Source organism: Scomber scombrus, chromosome 11 (genome assembly GCF_963691925.1).
Source record: "Scomber scombrus chromosome 11, fScoSco1.1, whole genome shotgun sequence".
Classification (NCBI taxonomy): domain Eukaryota; kingdom Metazoa; phylum Chordata; class Actinopteri; order Scombriformes; family Scombridae; genus Scomber; species Scomber scombrus.
The window spans coordinates 21,827,438-21,855,095 of NC_084980.1; the positions used below are offsets into that span (position 1 = coordinate 21,827,438).

At 38.9% G+C, this 27,658-nt stretch overlaps 1 protein-coding gene across 1 annotated transcript; it reads right to left on the reverse strand.

Annotated features, from left to right (window-relative positions):
• Positions 1 to 27,368, reverse strand: pigk (phosphatidylinositol glycan anchor biosynthesis, class K). The gene is made up of 11 exons (XM_062429487.1): positions 27,252 to 27,368; positions 27,004 to 27,057; positions 26,728 to 26,819; positions 25,923 to 26,058; positions 24,965 to 25,076; positions 23,978 to 24,074; positions 22,712 to 22,829; positions 20,836 to 20,946; positions 18,250 to 18,422; positions 10,901 to 10,979; positions 1 to 1,786 (listed from the first exon to the last, which is right to left on the reverse strand). Exons 1-11 carry the CDS (start codon positions 27,315 to 27,317, stop codon positions 1,670 to 1,672), a joined length of 1,155 nt encoding a protein of 384 aa, XP_062285471.1. The 5' UTR covers positions 27,318 to 27,368; the 3' UTR covers positions 1 to 1,669.
• Between the last annotated feature and the right edge of the window lie 290 nt (positions 27,369 to 27,658).

The following is a 27,658-nucleotide window of genomic DNA, read 5'->3' on the forward strand; positions in this document are numbered from 1 at the left end:
ATATGCATTGTTAGCTGCAAGACCTTACATAAAGAGGTGTGTGCCTTTCCAAATAATTTCCAAACTTACCACAGGTGGACTCCAATCAAGATGTAAAAATCAAGGTCTAGAAACATCCTAAAGATGATCAAGAGAGATCACTTTGTCATTATGGAATATTGAGTGTAGATTGATGAGGGGAAAAAGGAAAATAAGGAGTCCAAGTACTTTCTGAATGCACTGTACCTTCAAGGTTTTGTAACAATAAAACAGATCTGGTGTCTTCAAATAGTATTACAGAGGAATTAAGGAAGTTTAACATCTTCTTAAAAAGGATAAAACAGGCAATTAAAGACATACATTTATTCCTTTGATTCAGTGTTTCATCTTTAATCAGGGCATCAAAATCTCACCAATTGAGGAAATAAAATGTGCTAGCTCACACCGAAAGGGAAGCAGGAGGAATAAGATTACAGGAAATAAGGAGGAATCAGGAGGACGAAATAAGTGTTGCATAAATAATGTAAAAGAAAAGGTACACAGTGGCTGACACAGCAGCTGCTTTCTGATACATATGGTTTCATTTCCAACTCCATCTATTTTCCACATCAGCTGCCAGGCAGAGTGGCACTGGGCACCCCCGATGGGCGGGTCCACACGCCAAGGAGCAAAGATAAACTACCACCGGTTCAATCCATATGCCATGAGCATCAGTCATTCCCCCAACAATGACCCTAATGTAGAGTGGTTACATATGGAGAGAAAGAAAGAAAAAAAAAAGGAGGAAAACATGTCCCAGCAATGAGGAGATTCATTTGGGATTGCTGGCAGCTTACTAAGTTATCACTCACTTATCGCTGCTGTAGCATGAGATGTTGAATGGCCAGGAAATAGCTGTCCATCAGCCAGAATACAATCAGTGGAGTACACAGCTAGAGAGCTACGAGGGCAATTTGGTGAATGGTAAAGTAGATGGGTCCATCATCTGAGATGGTATTATGTAGGGTTGTTATCCTTCGTAAAGCATGATATGACGGTCAAGGGGTGTACTGTATATGGACTGGAGAGACATTAAATAGTAATCTCTCCACAGCTCACTTACAGCCAATCAGCCTGCTCTCGTGGCACAATTTCCTTTCTGACTGAGTAGATGTTCTGAGTAGCACTTAAAAAAAAGAGCTGCTGCTGAAATGTGCAGAGCTCTCAAAAATAAATTAAATTCTTATCGGAAGACTCGAATCAGTGCATTTTAGCCAAATCAGCGCAATCATGGAATGGCTTAACAAAACAGAACTTGACATCTAAAAATAATAATAATAAATATATTGAAGTTCTTGTCAGAGTGAATACATGAAACAGGTAAAAATGGCTGTTTTGCTGAAGGTATACGCATGCTAACGCTCATATCTTACGCATGGACTTTCAAGTATTTAACATTTCTCCTGAAACGTAAAAATTGTGTTAACCTTTCATCAGTATTGGGAGCAATCATAACAAAGTAAAAAAAGGCACCAGTAGCATTACAGCATATCTGGCCAGGCAGCTGTGGGGACATAGATCTTCGTTCCATGGAGGGGAAAAAACAAGCCTGTCACAAACTGCACCTTCCCTCTAATATCCCTTCAGTCCAGGCTCCTGGTCTCCCTCAGCTCCACATCCTCTGATATCCAGCGACGTAAACACGGAGGCCTCAGAAGATGTGTTTGAGGTGCTTGATGCCATAAGTCTTGAAAAACACCAGGAGGATTAGGGTCCACAGTCCCAGGATGAAGCCATCAGGAGGATGCCAGTCTTTCTGTTTGGGTTTCTGAGGGCAGGTGGGGGGCGGGGGGGGGAAGGAAAGTGGAGCAGAGCAAGGAAGGGTGGGGGGGAGATTGCAGGTTAGTAATAGTGTGTATATATCTCCTGTTGAGGCCACCGCTGATTGTTCTGTCATTCACACAGTCAGGCAGGCGCAGAAGCACACACACATACACGCACACACACACTCACTTTATCTCTACACACATTTTATGTACACTATCTGCCGTCTCACACACAAACACAAAGGTTCACACAAAAAGCGGGTGGTAAAGCTCATCAGTACCCCTCCCCTGTCTTGTGTTTGTCCCATTCACTGCCACATCATCACTTTGTGTATGATTATACTTTTAAATCTCCGCCGTATTAAACATGCATCTCACAAGGAGCACATTTATATGCTAATGCGGCGGTGATATTCTGCAGAGAGATCAGATTTAACCTCTAAAAAATCTTCCTAACTCCTCTGCTAGCGACAAAGCTATAGATAGGCTGTGAGGACGCACTTAAAAGATTTCTGTTATCCCTTGCTATACAAGCTGCCATTATTCCATCAGGAATTCACCAGTCAGAAAAGGTATCCCTCAAAGCCAAAACACCCAATACTTGGCAAGGAGGATGAACACACAGTAAGCACCCGGAGTCTGCCTGAGTTGCAAACTGTGCACATAACAGTCGGCCGACATACTGTAAAGTACTCGAGAAATCTGTCTCTCTGTCTCACTTGCTTCCCTGAGTGCCATTAAAGTATCCAGTGTACATTTACTTCGTTTTTTCCTTGCCACCATCGCCAAGTACTTGCTCATGCAGGAATTTTGGGTCTCTGTAAATGAAAGAGTACGGTCTTGACCTGCTCTGAAAAGTGCCATGAGATAACTTTTGTTGTGATTTGGCGATACATAAATAAAATTGACTTGACTCCTTCTGAAGTACATCCATATCTGAAATACACACATTCACGGACACACTGCGGTGGGAGTGGGAGCTGGAGCAAGCCTGACAGCAGCCTGACAAGCCCCGGAGGATTAAATGCTGGTGTGAAAACCCAGTCCAGGGTCGTTACTCCCTACAAAGTCACAATCGCATAAAACTTTCATACAAAAGTTATCTGTAACAGGACATGTGGTTCAAATTAAAGGTATTAATCAATAACTGTGATACTGAAATTGTGTAGAATTAAAATCAAACTCCACAGCTCCTCAGAGCTCTTTACCCACTTTTAGCTCATTGCTTTGCTTTACACATTAATTGTATAATTGACTCTGAGTAGCTTTCATCAACCCCCTGTAGGCAACCATTTTTCGCACAAAAAGCTCCAAAAATTACCTGCTGTATGCCACCTGCCCAGCACTTAAAGTTAGTGATTATCTATCAAATCTTCTCCCAGATTAGTATTTATAACCTCAGCACAATTCACAGTTGCATTTCAGAACAGCAAATAGGAAGAAAATGTTGGGCTTGTGAGGCGCTGATCAAACACCATCTTATAACCAGCGCATATATAATGTGTTAATTGTAATGAAGACAGAATCATATTTCTTCCCATCCTGATGACTGTTCGTACCTGGCTGTTTTGAAATGATCTATTTGCTCTGTAAAATGTTAGTAAATTGATTTGTGCATCCAACTGGTCACTATCAGAGGATGGTTGAATAGGTTTACGTACAGTGGTAAATCTGTCTTCATTTAAATCGGAAATCTTCTACAACACTGGGTGAGAACGTAGCATTTGAAGACCTCAGTTTCATTCAGTTCAACCTGTTCCTGAAACGTTCTCCCTGCTGATGAATGTACAACTCCGTTCATCAGCCATTCAACTCAAAAAAGGTTTATCTAATTGTGACTGAAAGGCTCTTTCTACACAAAGTGGCATTATCTCAGCTCATGAAGACTGGAGTTGATGATGAACATGAACACTGCATAATACAGTGAGTCTTAAAATAAAGCACTGCACCTGACTCTATTCATGAAATAGCATTTAGAGTGGGACTTATTACATGTTTCTTTGAATAATGAATATTAATTGCTTTAGCCAGTATAAATTATTTTAATTTCTTATTAGTTTAACAGCCCTTGGTAAGTGAGGCGAAAAGCTAATTTCAGGAACTGTGTGCGTCTGTGTACTCGTTCCTCCATGCAACTTCTGTGTGCAGGGTACTGTCTTCTCAAGGCTGTCTTTTCAATCCAAACTCCAGGTTACGTGACAACGCTGCCAATTTCCAATGTATAAAGACTGAAGACAGCAGTAAAATTGGATTACGTCTGACTCCAAATTTATTTAACAGCTCAATCAAGTCAAATCAATAGAGCTCCACAGCCATCCAGAATGCTAAAGCAGAGAGTGTGAGGCGTTTGCAACCCACATCAGCCCGAGCTCCAGGCTAAGCATTGTGTTGGACAGTCACGGCTGGAGTTACAAGGCAGGGCTTCTGATTTCAAGTTGCATTCCCACTGCAGATGTTACTTAACGCTATCTGCATAGGTTATTTTTAATGGCCTAACATGTCTGGCAATAACTACAGATGGCAAATGGAATCAAAAGGGGAAAAAAAGAAACAAATTCAAGCTTAGCGAGGAGCTTTGGCACTACAATCCAAACCTCCAGTCGGTTGCAGGCACATCGCCCACCTGCAGTGTATCTACAGTAGATAGTGTCTGACAGCACCCAGCTGCAGGTTATGCAGTAAGAGCTCAAAGCGGTTCAACAGAAAAGCAAGGACTTCAATGAACAACTGAAACAATGAAGCTCAAACTATAAAGAAATATTTTCAGTGTCTGATTCAGTGCTGTTTTTAAAAGAGAGGGAGTGAGAGAGAGAGAAAATAAAGAAAACATCTCTGAGAACACACAGAATTATGATCTTGTTTGTCTGGCGTCAGACGTCAAAGTTGGTGGTTTAAAAAAAAAAAAAAGGCCTGTGATACGTTCTGAGACTAGACAGGACTAACACAACAGACGGGCATATCTAACATTAACATCTGTTGAAACAGACTTCCATCCTGACATGACCGGCAAACTTATTAAATCACTCAAATTATGGTCAAATTCACTATAAAAAAGCACATTATGCAGTCATGGTAGCAGGTTGGCTTTGCAGCTTGATTTTTCGCGACAATGCAAGCAGAATCCACTCACAATTTTGAGTGCGATCCATTTTGACTTGACTGTTCTTGTTAAGCTGAAACCTCTGCAACCCCCCCACCACACACACACACACACACACACACACACACACACACACACACACACACACACACACACACACACACACACACACACACACACACACACACACACACACACACACACACACACACACACACACACACACACACACACACACACACACACACCATTTCCCAATTAAATTTGCCAGCATGCTTGAGTTGTCATCTTCTATGTTTTCTGGTTTAACGGACACAGGGCTATGACAACATCGATCTATCCCGTGGAGACTTGACATAATCACATGAATACTGATCCGACAGGTCAGACAGCCTTTGCACGGCCGCTGATTTCAAACTGCATAAATGTGGTCCAAATCATTAATTCAGAGCGTTTTTTCCCCCTGCTCTGACTACATCACAGGCATCAAATTTGCGTTACATAACAAAATCTGAGTTGGGACACTTTCAGCTTCAATCTTGGTGACAAAGTGGCCAGAGGGAACAGAGGAAGAGGAGCCGAGGGTTAATTACCAAGAGGAAAGCGGAAGAGGACAGCTGGGAATGTTCATAACAGACGACTGGGAGCATGTGGCCATCGGGGGCAGTTGACCTCCGTGACAATGGTTGGCAGAGTTGTGCAGGATTTCAAGAAATGCATTTGTCACATGCGTAATCGCTACAGCAGTGAAATGAAATTGCAACAACTACGATAACTGTGCAAATAACAAATGTAAAGCTATAAATAAATATAGAGCTACATACAGGGAGTAAAAGTAAACCCAATATAATGATAATATAAAGCGGAAGGTAAATATTAGATAGAAAGAAATAAGTGGCAAGTTATAAACAATTTGCAGCGTTAGCGAGAGTGAGTGAAAAGCAAATGCAAGTGTATTAAAGGTGCTGAGCTGTAAAAAGATGCAAAGTGCAAAATAGTTTCAAGATGTGTTGTTTAAGTTTTAGGTGTTCAAGGTCCATATGGCCTGGGGGAATAAACTCCATAGCCTCACAGTCTTTGGCTATGATGGAGCAGAGACTGTCCTTAATGATCCAGTTTGCCCTGGACCTGCACCACCTGGTGTAGATGTCCTGAAAGTAGGTCCTGTGCTGTCCTGGTGTTGCGTTCGGTGCACCGGATCACTCTGTGAAGGGCTTTCCTATCCTGAGAGCTATAACTGCCGTACTAGGCAGTGATGCTTCAAGAGCGTGACTGTGACTCAATGTGTGTGTGCATGAATATGTGTCTGTGTGTGTGTGTGTAAGCGCAAGACCCTTGGGTAAGGAAGAGCAGAGGGAGATGGATCGACTGTGACAGGAAGCCACGTCAGCATAGCCAGCAGAGAGAGGAGCATATGTCAAGAGCGAAGTTAGGGAGAAAAACATTAGAAGAGAAGTAAAGCAGTATGAAGTCAGTGCACAGCGAATGATACCTACACAGTCTCCACAAATGAAACAAAATTAGAGCTGCAACTAAAGATTATGTTCACTATTTGTCTCTTGTTTTCAAGTCATTTATTTAGTGTATAAAATGTAGCCTGATCTATAATCCATTTTTATGGCTGAGAGTTAAAAAAACAAAAAAACAAAAACATATATCTGTCGATAGTCTTTATGTAGAAAATAATAAAAAAAACATCACTGATAAAGACTGACTTACATTTGGTTCTTTAAGATCTGTGACCGAGAATGAATGAACATTTTACGGTTGAAAAACAAACATCTCAGTTTTCTCTAGTGGAATAACTGTGATAGACACTGTTCAAAAGACATCAGACATATCTTTCAAACAATTCTTGTTACCTACCGGCCGACATATACAACCGAAAACCCAAAAGGCTCATGCTGCCTTATGTATCATCTATCACTGAAATGAAGCTTAAATCTTGAAAAACTTGTGGAAAAAACCCCCCAACTAGTTTACATTGTCCAAGGTGCAATTCTTCAATTGGCTTGTTTTTGTTTGCTGAAGATGTGAAAATCCAAAGTTTTTACATTTTGAAAATCTTTACAATTACGGAGCTTGACAACAGATCAATCCTTCATCAAAACAGTTAATACGTTTTCTGTTGGCTGACTAATTGATTCAATGAATATTCGATAAGGTCACAAATTTATGAACTACTTTGAAAGTCAAATTTGAGTTGCCTTCAATAGAAATCAATGCTCTAATCTGCTCTCAGACATGTATGAGTTTTTGCCTTTTCCAAAGAAAAGAAAGCTCAATGAAAATCCTTCAGAAAAAGAAAAACGGACCGGAGGATGGCAGGAAAAAAATGTTAGGGATGGGAATGAGCGAGAGGAAAGAAAAAGCTGACGAAGAGAAACAGAAAAGAGGCGAGTGTTCGCTGACCTTCCATGGTGAAACCATTCACATCCCACAGCCAAGGACAGGGACCTACACTCCAGCAGCCTGCCTCCATTACACGCACTTTGTGTTGCTAGTCAATTCACCGGTAAAATCAATTAACGGCTACCCATCTGATTGATTGGAGCTAATTAACATAGCCATGCAGGATGCTAATGGCCATTGAGGGAGGTCTGAAACACCCTGCCAAACAGTAGCACTCCAAGGTCAAAACTGCAGCAATGTAAGTTATGCAGAGCTGGGAGACAGAGCAGTAGTCACTCTGCGCTGCCAGGACTCTCCACTGTATTGCCTTGACATTTAAGCCCTCCGCAAGTGCTGGACAGTGGAAGTAGAGGGTGTGTTTTTCTCTCATGAAGCATATTTTGCTTTTCTAAAGCACATCATTTGTAATTATTGAGCATGAGGAATGCAGTAACGCAAATTCCAATTGACGTTTGATTAAATCGAGGGAGCTTGTCAGAGTGAGTTTGGCCTGTGATCCACACAATCCCAACATCCACTTTTGAAAAAGCGTCACTGTTGCAGCCTGAGTGAGGATTTGGAGAGGGATGGGAGGGAGGCGAAGCATTAATTTTCACTGTTTTCATTTCCAATTCTCTGGAGCCATATGGTGTGGCGTCAAGCTGGCAAAAGAACAAATAACAATTTGACGCCAGAGACCAGGACTCACAGCAGCGAGAGAGAGAAAAAAAAGTAGAATACACGAGAGAGTGGAGGGGGGGGGGGGGGGGGGGGGGGAGAGTTCCTTCTAGTTATTTCCAGAACTGAACATATTGTGATCAGGCATTGGCAACATGATGAGATGTGTGAGGTTGGGAAGAGGAGGTGGCAGAAGAAGGGGACTCACCCTGTCACCACTAGCGTGACAACGGCCTACGGTGACAGGGCATTAATCAACTCCTCACATGCACACATCAGCATACAAGATTGTATACAGATGCCATATAGCACAGCCTTATACATCCACTGTCAGTCAATCTTATGTCTTTTCTATTTACAAGTTGACTACTGTACTGGCAAGTGGAAAAATAGTTTGTTTATAAGACAAACAGCGAGATTTGTTTTTGTTGGTGGCACAACTGAAATCAGCTACAAACCACTTGGGAATATTTCGGAGATCAAATCTTAGGAGATTCAATCTCATCTAGCTCTTCAGATGAGTGCATCTGATCAGTGACAACAAAGGGCGCTACCACACCTGCATGAAAACAAAGATATCTCCGAGATCGCAGCACACAATATGACAGCAAATCAAAAACAGAGGAGCTGTCAATAGGCTTGATGGACATTGGTCATTCTGCTGCAGTGCAGATGGACTATAGTGAGGAGGAGAGAGATGAGTCAGTCTGTCAGGACTCCCATCTTCAACCCAGCAGGAGTGCTAGCTGATAATCAAAATCTCTGGCAGGGGTCGTCGGGTTGACGAGCGTGTTTGTGTGTTGTACGTGTGGGTGCATTTAAAAAGAGGAGGGGGAGGAAAGAAACACAAAAAAGACAGAAAAAGATGTATGAAGATTAACTGGCAGAAGAGAAAAAAAGAGGCAAAAGAGAGTGTGAGTCAAGATATGAAGCCAAGTAGCAGACAGCAGAGGCTTAATGGGGTACGTTTGTGTGAGCGATCGTGCAATCTTTCAACAGTGTGATTGCCTCTATGTATTGAAAATTACATACACAGTTTACCGGGCACTCTTATGTGAGCAGCGGGAAGCACATCTAAAACCAGCCTGTGTTTGCCAGGCTTTAGAGGCAGTCCTCAGCTAATTTACCAGAGTGCCACTGGGTGTGGAGACCCCTCCAGTTTCCCATCACGACACTCAATAAGTCGTCTGACAGAGCTCAGGCCTGTGGTCAGCCTCATTTCTCTGGGCCAACTGACTGACACCTTTATTCACACCAACAATATTCCCAGCAGTGTAGTGTGTGTGTGTGAGAGGTACACAAGTCATCTGGATCTGACCTCTTCTATCAGCACCAACAGTTTAGTGTCTGCCTCGACAGAGGAGACAAATATCATTGTCAAATCAAACGTCAGCCACTCCAGTTTTACTGTAGTCACTGAATGACCTATGATCATTTCAATCATATGAGACGTCAACACATTACTAACCGTTTTCGACACAAAGTCTTGATGTCTTACAAATCAAAAACAGCTAAACAGTTTCTTTTGAGGGAGGTGGTGACCACTGAAACACAAAGCCAGGTTTGACACTTTTACAGCATTTAACATATGTTTAAGCATATAAAGTAAAAGAAATAGTGGAATATACGTAACTGTCATATTTTCCTCAACAAAAATATCATGTTAAATAGTCTGCCTTGCATTCGTTGGAATTTTTTAAACCCAAGCAGATACTGTAAGATGACCTTCCCTGAGGTTTAGACAGCATCACTATGGCTAATGGTCAGGTTATGCTAAAAAATAACTGATTAATATGATGGTTCAAAGCCAGCCATCATGAAAAGGGGGGTGAAATATTGTGATACTGTTTAAATACGGGGGTAACAGTGCAACTTTTCAGGCAGTCTCTCCTGGTACACTTTCACATTGTTGCACTATGTTGTACATATGAGAAGTGACAGAAATAGACGTGTAAGAATGAAAGAAGAAAGCTTAAGAAAGAAAGTCTAACTCTGACTGCTTTCTCACCTCCACACAGCTGACCAACTGCTGCATTAAGCAGGTGTGTATGTTACAGAAATGGTCTGACGCATACCCCCAACGGTGACGTCTGAAAGGTGTATGGGGAGCAGGTTTCTGAAGGTATTCAACCATCCAACAAACACTTTACTGGCACCTTATAGGAGATCTAACCCTAATTCTAACAAATTGCCTTATCTTTGTTAAAATGTATAACATTTTAATACAAATTTAGATTTTAATATGAACAGTAAATCTGGGGTTTGACACAGCTAATTATTGCATTGGATAATACTGTATAGATATGCCCCTTTTGTATTTTTTAGTATGGGCAGCTCAGTGGCAGCTGAAGCCTAAAAGTAATCACTAATAATGTCTGCTCTTGCCTGTGGCAAGGATTAATGTGATGTCTTTACTTTTCTGAGGCACAAGTTGAAGTGGGAGTATAGAAATAGTATTTTTAATAGGCTGATAATCCTGCAAAGAATGATACAGGACCCACAAGCTGCTATTTGAATGCAGAGCACATGTTCCAGAGGTGGAATGAGGAGAAATAGGTGTTCATTTGTGAAGGTCGGCTCGACTGAAAAGCCACAATCCATTTGGGAATGAGGTGAATGCACAATTCTCCGCCACGATCCTGCCTATCCATTCTGCTGGATTTCACGGTGGCCCCTCCACACCGAGACCAGGAGGCACTTGCATTTCACACTTAGAGCTGTCACCATGGACACGGCACAAAGACATCTGTTGGTGGATGTTGCACATAACTTTGTGTTCTGTGGCCAAATTAGGGACGAGGGTGGACACACTTCAAATAACAAAAACACAGGAGCCTGAACAAATGGCTTCCTACGCTGAAGCAGAAAGGATGACAAACTCAAAAACTCTTGTGTAGGTAATGTTAAAATGCCTTACATGGAGCTGGTGTTTGTGTCGGTGTCTTACCTGATGGATGATCTCAGACACTGGCAGCTGGTCCACGTATGAGTATGTAGCCTCTGTTTGCAGCTCTCCATTCACAGGGCTAAAAGACAAAACACACACAAAACAGCACTATTCTTTAGCATTTACCTTAAGTAAAAAAAATGCACTTTGGAAGCATTAAACTTTTGTTATATGGGCCACCATTGTTCAGTGATGAATAAAAAGCTGTCAGGAACAGGAACAGACTCCAGTGTTTCTGTTGACAGTGTGTCTAGACGAAGTGTGTGTCAGTGATATGCATTGCAAATGGATACAAATGAACTCATTTTTCCTCTCTTGATGAATGAAGAAAGTCATCCTGCGGAACCATAAGAGTGTCAAAATTAGCTTGATAATAATGGATGAGGTAAACATGAGGGGGGGAAACTACAAAATACCAGCAACTCAGTCACCTCCTTGTTAGAGCAGCGATTCTTGAGATGTCAGGAGAGCTCCCAACTTCCCAGGCTCCCTTAACTACCCACATTGCACTCTCCAGTTAGATTTGCTTTCCTAAAACCTGAGTGAACATTGTGGCATTTGAAACTTAAAGGGAGCGTCAGACTCAACTTCAACTCACTGACACAGGGCTGGCATTAGATTTGTTGAACAGGTAAACAACCTGTGATGCAGCTGCTGTTTGTTGATGCCAAACAGCAAACGTCTTTCCGCAGCATTTCATTTGCTAACATGTTACAATCACGCAGCAGTGCTCTCAATGAATGCTGTCCTCCTTGTTCTCTGCAAGTTTATACGTGACAGAAATAGAAATGATTATGGGGTTACATATATACTTTTTACGGAGTGGCATGAGCTCTGTTGCACCAAACAACATAGATCTGGGGGGAAAAGCCTCTCAAGTGGAAGTCAGTAATATCAAAAGAAAAAAGGAGGCAAGCTGTTGAATATAAAATGAATTCAATTGTGAGGATTTAATGTAATCAACAATATGTACTCTGGATTTGTTTCAAACTTAAAGCTCTTCCATAAACTGTCATGATTACCTGAGTCAGTCTATACTACAACGCTGTTATGACATGTAGTTTCTGGTCTCATCTCTTAAGTACTATGTATATCAGTTGGATAACTAAGGATAAGCCTGAAATTTGTAATAGGTTTTGCTAAAAATATAACAACAAAATCTGTAAAGGAAACAAAAATGTTAGGTTGTGAAGGATTTGCATTTGAGTTTTTTCAAATTTAATTTAATTTAATCCTTTATTTAAACAGGTAGTCTCATTGAGATTGAAAGTACAAGTGAAATATGAATCCAGCTTTAGATTTTTCTGAAGCTCATCCCATTTGTGTGCAGTAAAATAAAATAAGTATCTAAGGAGCCATTTCTTACTGATAATATCTGCCAAGGTTTATAACTTTCACTTACACAGATTTTCTAAGCAACACGAGGTAACTAACAGGCTTTCAAAAAGGTTATGAGAGCTCTGAAAAGCATAGGCATCATTTCAGGAAGAGCAATTAACACCTAATTAGAAAACCTTGCATCCTGCCTCCAAGGTTAAGTGTACAATCATGAGTAATTTGTTTTATGGACAGAAATCAATGCTGAAACACTTAGTTTCTAAAGTAAAAGATGGTCTTTCATCCATTTTGGCAACTAAAATACATGGAAATAAAACATTTACATTGCAAGCATTCAATTCTCGTAGCCTCAGCAAATTATATTAATGAAATGAGTTAAGGGTTCAGTGTCTTTGTCAAGGACACTGAAAAAGGTCACAGCATGGCGGTTGATGGATAGACATCCATTAATGTGATCCAAGATTAATAAAACCTGTGACCTTTCAGATATGCAACAGGTTATCCAGTCACGGGGCTTCCCTGCGTTCCAGTTATTTAACACTGCCACTGTTAAATAACACATTAAAAATACAATAATGAGCCACATTGTTGCACTGAGTGACATGTTCTTTATTACAATGAACATGGCCACTGTAATTAATTTCAAATAAAGCCTACATACACTATACTGCTGCTTGAAATGCATGAAATCCTCAGCATAAATGACAAAATAAATGTGCACATAAAAAGTACAATGCAGAAAAATGTCCCATTCTGTCTACTACTTGCAGATTTACTCTACTTGACCACTAAATAGACAATATATATTCAATCTTGAAAATCTTCTTCAACCAAGATGCTTAATTGCCAAGGGCAGTTTTAAATGTTTGTGTACTTCCATGTATTTTTCTGAGCAACCGTTTGACTCCAACATCCCACTCTTATACAGAGTCAAGAAGAAGCGTCTCAGCTAAAGGTCACAATCGAGTGGAGGTTTAACTGAGTGGCTGTCTCTGGCTAATCAAAGAAAGTTCAGGTCAGACAGCTGCTCACAAAGTGGGCCATGTCCCTTAGTGAGTCACTATGGCTCTCCTCCAACCACTTGCTCAGAAAGGCAACCTGCTCTCCTTTTTCTTTTTGTCTTTTTTCTTCCCTTACTTTTGGTGTTGGTCTCAGTCGCTCACTCAACATTTTTCCTCTGTGGTTTCTGCTCCTCTGCATTTCCTTCTGTATTTTCTCAGCCTTTATTCTTTTCTTTTTAACTGCATTTCTCTGCCCCGCTCTCTTCTCGACATGTCTGTGCGGTAGGGCAGAAGTTGCTCTGACAGACGAGAACAGAGACAGAAGAAAACAGGCCGAACTGGCAGGCAGGGAGACAATCTCCTGCTGAACTTTACAGTATATGTGCTCTGAGCTTTTTCTGCCGCTGGAAACATGTCACTAAGAGCACCGATGTCTCACCGCTGCCCGCCCCCCTTTTACTTAGCACAAGAGATGAGCTCTAATTCAATTCAAACCACTTTCCACTTTATTTTCCATAAAGAGATTTTTGGAGAGGATTTTTCAATCCACTTAGCTGATTCTAATGGATGTGGCTGCCCCTCCCCACCTCCAGCTCAGGTATCACTGCTGTCTCCAGCTGTCATCTTTAGGTCAAACAAATTTCCTTTTAACATCTGCTCTTCTAATGGCCCAAGTAGTTTTTGGGGACTCTCTCCGGCGCTCCAGGTCACAAATTACATTACATTTACTTAATAACTCAATGGGATATGAAATTCTGCTTTAATTTGATAGTTATCATTATTCTGGGAGCTGTGTGACCCACAAAAAGACGTGTTTTGGTCAACACCCACCTATGGCTGGAAGTGAGTAACTACACAATGTCATTACACTGTTAAGCCTATGTATAATGAAGAGGATTGAGGGGGTCCATTAAAACGTCCTCTCCATCAAGTGCAATTCACTTAATGAAAGAGCCTGTTCTGAGGAAAAACGGCCGTTTAGAAATGGTTGAGAGGAGAGAAAAATAGAGAGGGAAAGAGAGCTAGAGAATGAGTATGAGACAGGCACACACACTTGCACACACATGTACCCATCAAATATCCTCCTCCACTTGCCTGAGTGGCCGAATGAGCCGACAAAAGTGGATTAAAGCAGCACTATATTCAATAACAGCTTGTTTCAGAGGACATCTGTGATCTTTTCTCTGTGGGAACACAAAGGGTTCACTAAGACCCATTTTCAGGTCTTATGAAACACCATTATTCAACTTTACCAGTGCAGTCCGAACTAAGGTATAACCAAGTCCTTATTCTGTTGACAAAAACTGTGATTTTTTTCAAATGTGCTGGTAAGCAAGGCTGCAAGTACAAATTCATTATTGTTTAATATGCAAATTAGCTTCTAAATTAACCATATTTCAACCAAAAAAATGTCAGAAAATGGTAAAAAAAAATATATATATTTAATTCGCCAGAGCCTGAAGAAACATTCAAATTGCTTGTTCTGTCAAAGTAACAGTCTAAAAATACTGTAAGATAAAAAAAAAAATAACTCCTCAAATTTTAAAAACCTGAAAACAAACTGAGGATTTTTTTTCTTGAAAATTGACTTAAAGGATTAATTGATCCTCAAAACAGTTTTGAAATTAGTTTTTGGTCGACTGACTCATTGATTAAACAACTAATTGTCTTCTCTCTACTGATAAGTAATTTGAATCACTTCCAAAGCAAATATATGTAATGTTATTCACCCACTAGTTACAGCTTCAATGATCTACTATCTTTTGGCACACTCGCTGCTCCTTCCTTAATTTAAAGCCTCTATGATCAAAATAAACGATGAATGTATATGAAAGAGTTTGCTCGAGAATTATCACCCAACTCTACGGTTCCCCTCGGATTTACGAAGCTTTTATGGTGAATTTCAGCTCATTGTTTTGGTTTTGCCGCCGACAACTTTGTTTTGGTTCAGTTATACTGCTCTCATAAAGTAGTTTTCGGCCACGACAGGCAGCTATTTTCAGTGGAAAAAGCTCTAAAAATCCACTTTACTGCAGTGTAGAAACAAAACCTGTCCAAAATGTGAGGAGAGTTGTGGAGTGGTTTGCTTAAGCCACTCTCATTCAAGATTGAATCACACACACAAGTCCTTTGACTCCTTAAAGGTACCGTACAGTACGGCGGCTTTTATCTTTGATTGTACCGAAGAAACAGATCCAGGATTCGTAGTGACGACTACGTCTAAATTAGATTAGCTAATCATGGGAAATACAGGAAACAAGTTCAGACAGCCAGAGGGCCATCTGGTAGAGTACATGATAAGGTTCTATGGAAGAGATAGTGTTAGGTGGTTGTCCGTGTGGTCGAAAAAAAATTTGAATTTCTATGTTTTCACTATTATTGGGTTTCATTTTTATTTCTCAAATTGCATGTTTTTATGTTTTTTATTTCCAATTCTTACTGTTAAATGTTTGTTTTATGTAAAGCACATTGAGTTGCCATTGTGTATGAAATGCGCTATATAAATAAAGCTGCCTTGCCTTGCCTAATGCAGTGGATTAGTTTTAACTTTGTTTTTTTTCTAAAGAGTTTAAACTTTTTTTTTCTTCTAAACTTTAAATGTATTGCTTATTTAATAATGAATATTTAATGTTATAGTGAACTACTTAAGATTTGAAACTAAGATTTCAGGAGCTTTAATCAAATAACTTGATAAGCCCACTAATGATGAAGGCCATGGTTTTTCTGGCTGGAATAATGAACTCATTTACCAGAACAAAGAGCAAATATTTAACTACCCACCTACTCCTTAATCCTTTCCAAATGGGGGTAAAGAAACGCTAATGTGACATCCAAAATGATGGAAAATACCATTAGCTTCCCCAATATCTTCAATACTTTCTCAACAGTACTTTTTTTAATCACTTTTGGAAGTAGCAAGATACTAGTAGACCTCTGGTGCGTCAGTAAACTTAGCTCCATTAAAACATCAAATAAATCAGGGGATTGCTGGTTTCTTACATCAGAATTGGAGATAAAACATCTCTCTAGGACGGAATTAGGGCAACAGCCTGCTCAATAACAGCAGTGGTGTGTTTCTGTGTTGCATGCAGCAGACCTTATGTGTTGGACCTAATCAATAATAAAGTAATAGGGGAAGTTGTGTGCAGTGACTAACTAGCCTGAGGCCAAAACAGCCAATGACTAAAATCGGTATGGCAATTGCCTCTAATTACTAATTAGCAGCCAACTGCATTAGATTATTTGACTATAATACCTCCCAGTGGTTCAATTAAAGCCCCGCTTAATGAAATTAATAGAAGTGGAGGGAGCATGTAATCGCGAATAAAGTTTTAATTTCTATCAAATCTGTTTGCAGAACACATCAAACTGTTCTTCACCTGCAGTCATGAGTCAATATCTGAAGGACTGTTTGGATTTTGGCGTATTAGCTATGTGGTTCCTAAAACTCCTGATCACTGTCCTTATTATAGGATTAGTCTGTGTGGGAACAGGCTAATATGAGAAAGCAAACAATATGTCACCATGCATAGCGGGTGTTAAGCGGATGATGTTAAGGAGTGTGGCAGTTCTCTGCAGCCATCTAGTGGAAAAGCCCATTTATCACAACATGCATCGACCTAATGCAATGGCAGGGTGTTTTGAACGGGACTTGGGTGCATGCTGTCTAGCTCACCACATGGTAGCGCCAAACATTATGTATCAGAAACACTGCTACTCACTCCCCGCCATTTATTAAGAGTGACTGAATTAGAACCTGAGGACAGTCAGGGAAAATGTCCAATTATCACCTTCACTACGCAGTGAAATAGAGCATTAAGTGCTGGTGATGATTATATAAATCAGTAAATGCCATCAAAATGTGCCGTACTATCAGTCCCGACAATAATCCTATTGGACAGCCTGACAATAAAGTCTGCTATCACCTTGAGGGTGCCCATACTAAGATCCACTGTGTGCTTTACTCTCCCAAACACAGGCCACTTGACACTCAACATTAGTAGAGGAATCAATATCAGTAATGAGAGATGTTCTAAGCAGAAATCGAAGCCTAGTTAGTTGGATACGAAAGAAATTGAATTTGGCCAAAGGCGCATCAATTTAAACAAAAGGAGGATGACCTCAATTAAGGTATTACATTCATTTTGTCTCTAATCCTCAAAATCACTACACTATAGGTTTAAAAGTGATGCTTATTTTCCCCAATACTGTATTTTTTCTAATACAATGTAAGTAATATTTAAAAAATAATTATGATATAATATCTGTGACATACATCCATGATGATTTTTGTGCTTCACAGAGTATATTATATTTAGTCAATAAAATAAATTGTAAGATTAGATAGTTTATAAACCAAAGAAACCAGAAAAAAATGACATCACAGTTTCCTACAGCCCAATGTGACGTCATCAAATTTCTGGATTTTGGATCATTTGGTCGCTCAAAACAAAACTATGAATTCATTTTAATGCAAAACAAAGAAAAACAGCAATGTTTCACATTTAACAACCTGCAACTATCAAATGTTTAGCATTTTGCTTAAAAAAACAAACTAAGCAATTAATTAATTACTAAGGTCGATGCATGACAAAATGTATATGTTTTATATATAGTATTTATTTAACTTTCATTTTCTTGTTTTTATTTATTTATGTATGAATGATGCACTGACTGGTGAGCACTTTTAAATTTCGTTGTACAAGTGACAATGACAATAAAGATCTATCTATCTAAAATAGTTACCAATTAATTTTCTGTAGATCTAATAATCGATTAACTGACTAATCAGTGCATCTCTACTCGGCTCAGTGTATTTCCCTGTGACGTGTGCCATTAACTCATCACTACACGACAACAACTTTGTTTTTAAACGGTACGCTCTGAACCTCTAAGACAGCAACCGACAGTATTTGATATTTTTCTAAAGCTGCCTTTCATTTTATAATCACATTATTAAAATCAAGTCATATGAGAAAGTTAAAAATGAGTCAAAACATTTGAGCTTACTTTTCATCCAACGGCTCAATAGGGTTGGTCAAGTTGATGGTTTCCATTGTGATCTCAACTTTGCGGACACTACCAAAGAAATCTGTGATGAGGGCACTTCCTGGGTCTCTCAAGAATAGGTCAGTACGGTGGCCTGGAGTGGACACACACTGGCTTTTGGGACACACTTTGAACTGGGGAAACAAAGACAGAAGACAGAAAGACATTAGGGGCCACATTCACTCATTAAAACTTAAAAAAAAGTATTGTATTTATGTAGATAAATACTGTAAATATCCACTTGTGATGCTTTCAGGAACTTCAGCTGTGCAGTGATAAATAATGAGCATATCTTTCCTCTCATACTATACCACTGATAACTAACTGACCTGTAACTGGCCACATAAAACCTTGATAGAGCTGCAGTGAGAGTGTTAAAATATGTGACAGTGTGTGGAGAAGATTAGAGGCATGGAGCTTGACATTTGCACATGTCATCGTCAATTACAAAATCTTGCGGTTCCTGGTGTGTTACCACTTGTGAGTTAATCCTCTTATGCGTGCGATTCATCCGTGTGTTGTCCAAGTGGGCTCTTCATTTGAAAAGAATAATAAAATCTCGATCAGCCAAACAGGACTTGAAAACTACGACAGAGTATAAGGGCCAGAATAAGAGAAACATTTTATTTGTGGGGGGGAAATTACGAGAATAAAGTCGTAATATTAGGTCTACTAGAATAAAGTCGTAACATTACAAGAAAAAAGTCGTAATATTACGAGAATGAAGTCGTAATATTACGAGAATAAAGTAGTAAATTTATGAGAACTCTTACAAGAAAGAGCAGTCTTCCCCCTGCGTTAAAATGAGGAATGTTGAGCATCTTGTGAAGTTATACTTTGGTATGGGTTTCACAAATAAGGAAATACTTAATCTTTTGGCACATCAGCATCAAATTATTATCAGTATCAGGACTTTGAAACGATTGTGCAAACGACTGTGTCCATTTCAAAGAAAGAACCACACGGACTTGGATGAAATTGCTTCTTTTGTGGAAGAGGAGCTGTCTAGTAGGGGTGGACTGCAAGGCTATCGGTGGTTACATCTGCGTGCCATTCATACGACTTTATTCTCGTAACATTATGACTGTTTTTCTCGTAATATTACGACTTTATTCTCTTATCATTACGACTTTATTCTCGTAATTTCCAAAATTTTATTTATTTATTTTTCCTCTTTGTATGGCCCTAATACTCCGTCGTAGAAAACACATGATTGGTAAAGGATTTTGAAAAAGGAAGGTTGATGCTATTTCTGTGTCATCAAAAGGAAAGCCTTTGCGGTCCATAATATTGATCCTTAATTCTACAAAATTGCACAAGAACAAAGAGCGCATCTTCAGAGAGGGGAAAATTGGAAAGAATAATAAGGATTACTCAGAGCACATTGATTGTGCTTGGAGTCCCTGACTTAGGCTTTGAGATGTTTTGATAGTAACTCCTGGTGAGGTGGGGTAGGTGTTGGGGATGAGAACTCATCACTTGGGCCAGTGGATCTCTGCAGGTGTGGAGAAGATGAAAAGGGAGATGCTGCTAAGATTGAACCAAGCCCCAGAGCAGCATGTACTCACCATCTCCACCACCATGTGTCAAAGGCCGACAACCTTAACACAGTTTCAGACATTCTGTTTCAAGTGCAGAGTTCAGCGAGTCCTGTTTGACTTTCATCTCCTTTAGGATTACAAACCTTATAACACTAGACAGACAGGGAGGTGAACAATTCAAGAGTTACTGTCTACCTATTGTAGGGAACCAAACCCCGAAATTAGCTTTAACATTACTTTATTAACTGATTAGCCTATAAAATGTCAGAAATGTGTGAAATAATAATCACAATTTCTCAAAAGCCAGCAATGTCTGTAAATTATGTGTTTTCTGACCAAAAGCCCAAAGGCCAAAATGATACATGATTTACGATGATATAAAACTGTAAAGCAGCAAATTTTCACATTTCAGAAGTACAAACAAACAAATATGACTTTTTTTCTGAATAAATGACTTAAACAATCAATCTATTTTCAAAATTTCTGTTGGTAATCTTGTGTAAACCAACTAATTGATTAAGCACTACACTAAACTACTACTAGTCAGTTCTGTGCCTTTCTCACCAGAGGCACAGAGCTTTGAGTAAATACTCAAGAGAAAGATACATAAAGACAGACTTCTACTGTACGACTACATAGATGCACGCCTACATGACATATCAATTATCAGATTGCAAACACACATACAACTCATTGGTGTATATGTAGAGCTGACATCTTAAAAGTGTGCATAGCAAACTAGTGCTGAATCGATTAGTCAGTCAGATAATCATATGTCATTTGTCAAGTAAAAATGCCAAACTTGAGTTTTTCTTTGTTTATATCATTATTAAAAATGGGATACTTTTGGTTTAAAAAAAAAAAAGCGTCACTTTTAGTTCTAAGAAACTGTAATGGGTAATTTCACTCATATCTGAGACTTAACAAGTAGTCAAATAATAAATTAGTATATTTGATAACCTAAATGAATGTTAGTTGCAGCCCACATGCTCTCTCATATCCTCACCAGGTCGTTCATGTTGGCTTTGCTTGCAGGGTGGATGTCTTCCAGGAACTCCAGCAGGTAGAAAGTGTAACGGTCCATCAGGTGGACTCCGATGGCCAAATCTGGTTGATGCTAAAATGAGACAGATGGGCAAATAAGATTACCCAGTCTCCTGCATTATCAGTATTTCAGTCAGTATTAATTACAGTGAGTTGAGATGAGGTGTTTGCTGCCATCCAATTTTAGTTTTGTTTCAAAATACCTCTTTCCATGTGTCTTTAGACACTAGTTCAGATGGATGTTTCCTTTAAAATGAAATTGGGACCAACTGGGATAAGCTGCTTATCAAAACAAAAAAATCCCAAACATTGTATCTGCAATTCTTTTTGCTTCAGGAGGAATTAGATTGATGGCAGGTAAGAGCAGGGAGTTGTAATGAGTGGCGGCCAAACTACACAGCAGTTTTAATCTCTAGCATAAAATGTACTTTGCAGACATGGTTTCACAATATTTCTGTATTCCGAGATGGTGTCAGGATTAAATAAATAGAACATACTGAATTAATAAATAGCTGACACTAATAGCTGAGTAATGGCATCAAAAGAAAAAAATATTTGGATAACTTGTCTTTAAAGTATAACATTTTTTATCTCCAGTAATCAGTGAGGCAGAAGGTGTCATGACAATTAACATGGGTATCATTCTGTAATGTGTAGAAAGCAGATATCAAATGCATATCAGGTCTCAGCGTAAATGTGCTACGTGGAACTTGTGGACAGGTGTGCAACAGGTAAATAATTAATATTCAAATAATTAAACACAGGATTTTTAGCTGGCTACCACAGTAACAGTTTTACGGTCAATTGGAGTGATGAAAGCATCAGCTGGAAAGAATACAGTCTGTTCAAAGAAGCAGCTGCTGCCTACATGAAACCTCAGCAGCCGTGAGGAAAATAAATTAGTTTGAGGATTTAGTACTGGATGCAAGAACCAGACCTGTTTTCTAAGTCCATAGACAATATTAAACATAAATGCTACCATGTGATGTTTTGTCTCAGAGTTATCTTAAAGCTCATTTTCATCTGCAGTCGCCATGAAGGTCACAGTTAAAACATACACTCACTGACAACACGCCACTAAAAAAAACTAATTAAACAAGACAGGACACATAATACAAAATGATAACGGTGGCAGAGTTACCACCAGAAATTCTTACAAAAGCAACACATAGGCAGACTTTACATTTTTAGCTGGTGAGAGTAAATTTTGCCAGCTGTCACAGGCAGATATTATCAGCTGTAGCGAGCAGGCTAATTAAACAAATGTTTAGCTCTTTCAGTTGGTTGATAACACCATCTCCAGCCGACTTGTTTTAGGAATCCTTTAAAACGGGTCTTAAATACACACTTAATAGGTCAATGACAACGTGCTAAAAGATAGATGCTAATGCTGCATGTCACAGGCAAAATATCAGGTCAGCATATGACCATGTGGCTGCTTAGTTTGGACTTTTTGAGTTTGTATTTTCCAACAAACATTTTCTCAGGATTTGTTTGTATTTTTCTGTTACGAGTGAAAAGGGTTTTAGGATGAGGATTATCCAATGTACATAATTGGAATATATAATGCTTTTTTTTTAAATGCTTGGGTAATATGGCTGGGCTGCTAGAGTGAATTCCAAAAAAGAGCAGGTTAAGAAAACACTTGGATTATATTTCAGGCTGAATAAACTTGACTGACACTTCATGGAGGAAAACAATTTGTAACATGGGATGAGCAACTGTATATGAACATAGCACTCAAGCTTAACCTTCAGTCAGACTCTGGTATCAAACCTCACCACTCGTTAAAAAAAACTGTTTCATTCATCTCTTCCACACGAGGGATGGTAGCTTACCGACAGAGAGTCCTCTCCAACTTGACTGCTGGCCAGAGCCATGAGGTTTGGAGAGTAGAACCTCTCATACATTGAGGCGCCCTGACAGGTGTCAATGATGAAGAGCAGCTCGTTGTACCTGGAAACACACACACACAGATATACAATCTCAAACAGCAATTGATGTGAGAATACACAGCTGGCATAACAGTCATCCATTTGTTCTAATAACACATGGTATCACACACAACCTTCTAACCAATCTTTCATATTGCAGTTGCCATGGTGACCAAGAAAAACCCACAGCTCCATTCAGTTCCTGCTAACACACCCACGCATAGTTTCTACCCCTTTTCCTCAGTCGCATCCCTAATTGCTCCTTTCCTCATTTAAACGAGAAAAATTCACAACAACTTCTTTTCCATGTTTATACAAACATGATACATATTTTTTATATTGAGTTGACTGAAATAAAGCAGTTTGGGGACGATAACGGGAGGTGGAAAAGTCTCTATGGTGGCTGTAATTTGACAGTTGAAGCCTGCAATTATCACATCAGCATCAAAGCTGGCATCACTAAGCTTTTATCTAGCAGCCTGCGGCTTGACTGTAACCCAGACACTCTATATTGATAGGTTTGGAGGATAATAGAGACACCGGTTGCGGAAAGCCGTTTTAGCTCATTTAGTGTCTCACGATTCACAGATTAAACACCACAGCAGCTTTAAAAGCAGCAAAATTCCACTTATAAAAAGAGATAGTCTGTCACTCTCATATAAAGTTGTGCTAATATATGTATAGTATATGTATCACAGTAATTTCCTTGCTGTTATAGTTATTTATGTATATCATGTGTCGACAACAAAAGGTACATTCAACAAAGAGAATATTATAATATGCTTGAATATTACAATTCATGTTTTAGTTCACCCACCAACAAAGTGGAGCCAATTCATACTTCACTATGAACTTATACTAATGTATGAGAAAAGGGCTATCAGAGGCCTCTGCCACCAAAACAATATATTATCTTATTCCCTAAAGCACTTCATTACATAAGAACAAAGAAAACACAACATGGTCCGCATTTCTCACAGATAAACTCCACCAGAACATGTTACTAAGTTGCTAAGTTTCATGGCATTATATCCTTTCTGACATGCTGCACAGCTAATTGCCCCTCAGGGAAAAGGAAAGTCCAATTGAAGTGAACTTGCAATAGAATAAAGACAATATTTGGTGTTACTTTGCAAATCCCTTTACCATCTTATCTTCCAGTTTATTTACCTTCTTTTCTGCCACATCTGTTCAAAAGCGTCGGCCAGTTCCACATTACTGATCTCCTCTGAGTCCTGGAACTTCAGAAAGCCATTTCCACCATGGCCTGTTAAACAAATATATACACATATTGTCAATAATTAATTTCTTATTCATAATACAAAAATATGATATATAATGGAAAATAACAAGATCCATGAGAAAGGCTGGCAGCAATGTGCACTATCTAGAAGAAAAAAATGTAACTCTTTCACAACTGAGATCGAGGCAACATTCAGACACATAAATGAGATAAAATGAAGAGAAAAGAAAACTGAATCTTTCAAATAAATATCTTTACAATATATCACAGGAGTGTAAAACACACATGACCCTCTGACTAGACTATGATGTGAACTAGTTACTATTAGTGTTAGAAAATAGTCAGGTTTTTAGGTCATCTTAGTTTCCTCGTCAATTTTGCCAAAGTAGTGTGTCAAAAAATGTGCTGTAAAATACCAAAATTACCAACTAAAAACAATGAAATACTGTAATAGTCAACTCATCATTTTAAGTGGAATATTTTTCACTACTGTGCATGACTGCTCAAACAGGCGACCTTAAGTCTGTATTTTAATGCAGTTACAAGCAACAAAAACTGACAACTTTGTACCTTAAAAAAACACTTAAAGCCACAAAATACACATTTGTGTCTTATTTTTTTCTCAGCTGAAAATGTTCTTGCTTACTTCTCTCTTGCTCACTTCACCTAAATGTATAATATAAAACCATAAGAAGTACATTTGAGTCCTTTCTCTGTGAGTTGTTGAAAATAATTTTGTGAAATGCAACAAATTATGGACTAAACCACAGGTAGAGGAGACAGGGAAAGTGCGCACACAAAGAAAATAATTAACAAAGCTTCATCTCCAAATAAGCTCCAACACTGAACATCACACACTAATGAAATGTAGAGTTTAAACAGGATTTTAGAGGGTGGATTTGTCCTTTAATTACCTGTAAGATATATGAGGATGTTGCTTCGGTCATCAGAGAGGAGGCGTTTGGAGCGCGGAGTGCTGGGCGGCAGCCTTCCAGTTAAAACTCGCAGGAAGTTCTCCACCGTCACCTGACACGTGGACAGGATACAATTACAATGACTTTTCTAATCTAGTTTGAATGGGAAGAGATCATTTATGTAATGTGCATCTCCAAATTCAAAGCACATAGCGGTTTAATAACACAGTTAGCAAATTGGGACTATCAGAAAAAAGAATAAAAGAGGACTACAGGATTTTCACCAGTCAAAACATTTTCTCCATCAGTAAGGTCAGTATGAGATAACAGACCAATATGTTTCTCCTGCTCTACTTATCTTTTAATTAAAGTGTGAAAATCGATTACTTTCTGTGTTCTTTTCTCCTTTTTTCCTCTCTTCAATTGTATCAGCTTTTCTTGCACATGATTACAGTGTGACAGCAAACATGTATGGGCAGCGCAATGTCTTTATTCATATTTAAATAACCAACACAAAGCAGGGCATATAATCGAAAACAAACTGAGATAAAGAATGGAAAAGCCAGCAGGACTCTACCTTGGTCCATAACAAAACAAAGCACTTGGGTTCTCCTCTATTTAAGGATTCATATAATATCAAGTCATTTCCTGGTCAACAAACAGAGCAAACACGGGATAATCAGTGTTAACCGTTTTCCTTCGATCCCCTACAGCACCTGTTTATATTTATCTTTGTGAGTGTTGTTATATTAGACAGTCTTTAAAAGCAGGTGAAAGACCTGACATACCACCACCACTGTGCATCTGGCAAAATATTGCCAACTCAACATTTTAGTTTTTTCATTAAAAGTGAAGTGTGGCTTAGAAACTACTGAAGCCAGTGAAAAATGTTCTTAAATGAGGCTTTAAAAACAAATTCTGTTTAAAAAGAATTGAAATGAGTGAAATGTAAACTGACCTCATATCCTCGGTAGTCCACCTCCACATCGTCACCATACACATTCAGCTCCATGTTCTTGTGGCTAAACACTGTGGCCGGCTTCGGGTTTCTGTGGTTACAAGCCATGTCATCAGCTAGCATCAGGACTATGTGGCTGGAAAAAGAGAAAATATTATGAGATTCAAAAGTATAATATCAGAAAATATGATAGCATAAGTTCAGCACCCAGTTATGGAGTTTAATACCACTGGCCTGATAAGTTGTTTTTGTTTTTTTCTGGCATTCAGAGGGACCGTTTCTTGTGAAATATTATAACAATTCATGTGTTTAATGTTTTTTTCTATTTATGTCAAGCATAAAACTTTACATATGTGTAAATGATGTAAATAGGATTAGGTGTATATGCTTTATATGTTTTCTTGTGAACCAGAATGAACAATTAAAATGAAAAACAAAGTTAGATCACATTCATTTAGCAAATGTTTTGATCCAAAGTGACTAGAAGACATAATTTTGTCACGTTATGAATTATATCAAGAACCCAAATGATCATGATCTGTCTTAACATGTTTTAAAAACAGATAATAAGCAAAATATGAGTCCATTGCAATTTGTCACTGCAGAATTGGTGCATGCACTAATAAACAGCGTACACAGACATAAGACATTCTATATTAATTGTGTTTAATTCATAAAATGAACGACCGCTTAATTGAATTTAGCTGCTTCTATAATTAAATGCCAAATATATCACATACAATATATCATTTAAAACAAATATAGATAGATGAACACAGTAGTAAAATAGTAGTCTCAACATTACCTGTCAGGGATGCCCAGTCTCTTAACACTTCTGTAGACAGACAGAGTATTGGCCACATGACGGTAGTTGAACCAGAATCTGGATGTGCACACCTGTAATAAAAATATATATAAAAAGAGGCAGTTAATCAGACCCATACATGTTTCTACTGCTCCTATTATTCTTATGGAGTATTTGATATTAAGTTAATCAGACCCATACATGTTTCTACTGCCCCTATTATTCTTATATTGATATTAGCATGTTTGCAAAGATGAAACATTAATAAATACTCACCAGAACTGCCCAGTTATTGGTGTGACCACTGCTGAAGAATTGTCCTGCGCTATCCTGTGAAACAAATGAAAAACTATAAATAAATATACGTGTTTTTTAGGTTTAGGCTCATCACCAAAACAGCAGGTGACTGGCTAGCACGACAGCACCGGAGGCTAACACGAGAGCGACGTTTCTGGAAAAATGCGATGTAAAATCACACACATTAGTGGAAATGTCAGAGATAAATGCAAAAGCTTTACACTCACCTCGATGTTAACGCTGTTTGCTAATAAATATGTGGAAAATAAGCTCAATAAAGTGAGTATTTCCATTGTGCAGCACTGTCAGCTGTGCGCATCCAGGAAGTGAAAATGACAGGCTCCGCCTAGCAAAAACTTCCGGTTATGGTATTTCAAAATAAAAGCTGTGTCGTGTGGCAAGTAGAGAATAAATGATCAATAATCGAATTCTACTAAAGAAAGGGAGCTTATTAAACATTCAATAAGATATTGCACGTCAGGGTCATAGGCCAAGATATTTTATGGCTGAGCTGATAAATCATAAGTATTTCAAGATGTCACTGACATCAATTCTTTTGACTTTATTTTGTGTAGTTACAGTCTCTTTTCTGTATTGGTGCATCTGTCCATCTGGTTTAAGTGTGCCTGGTTTT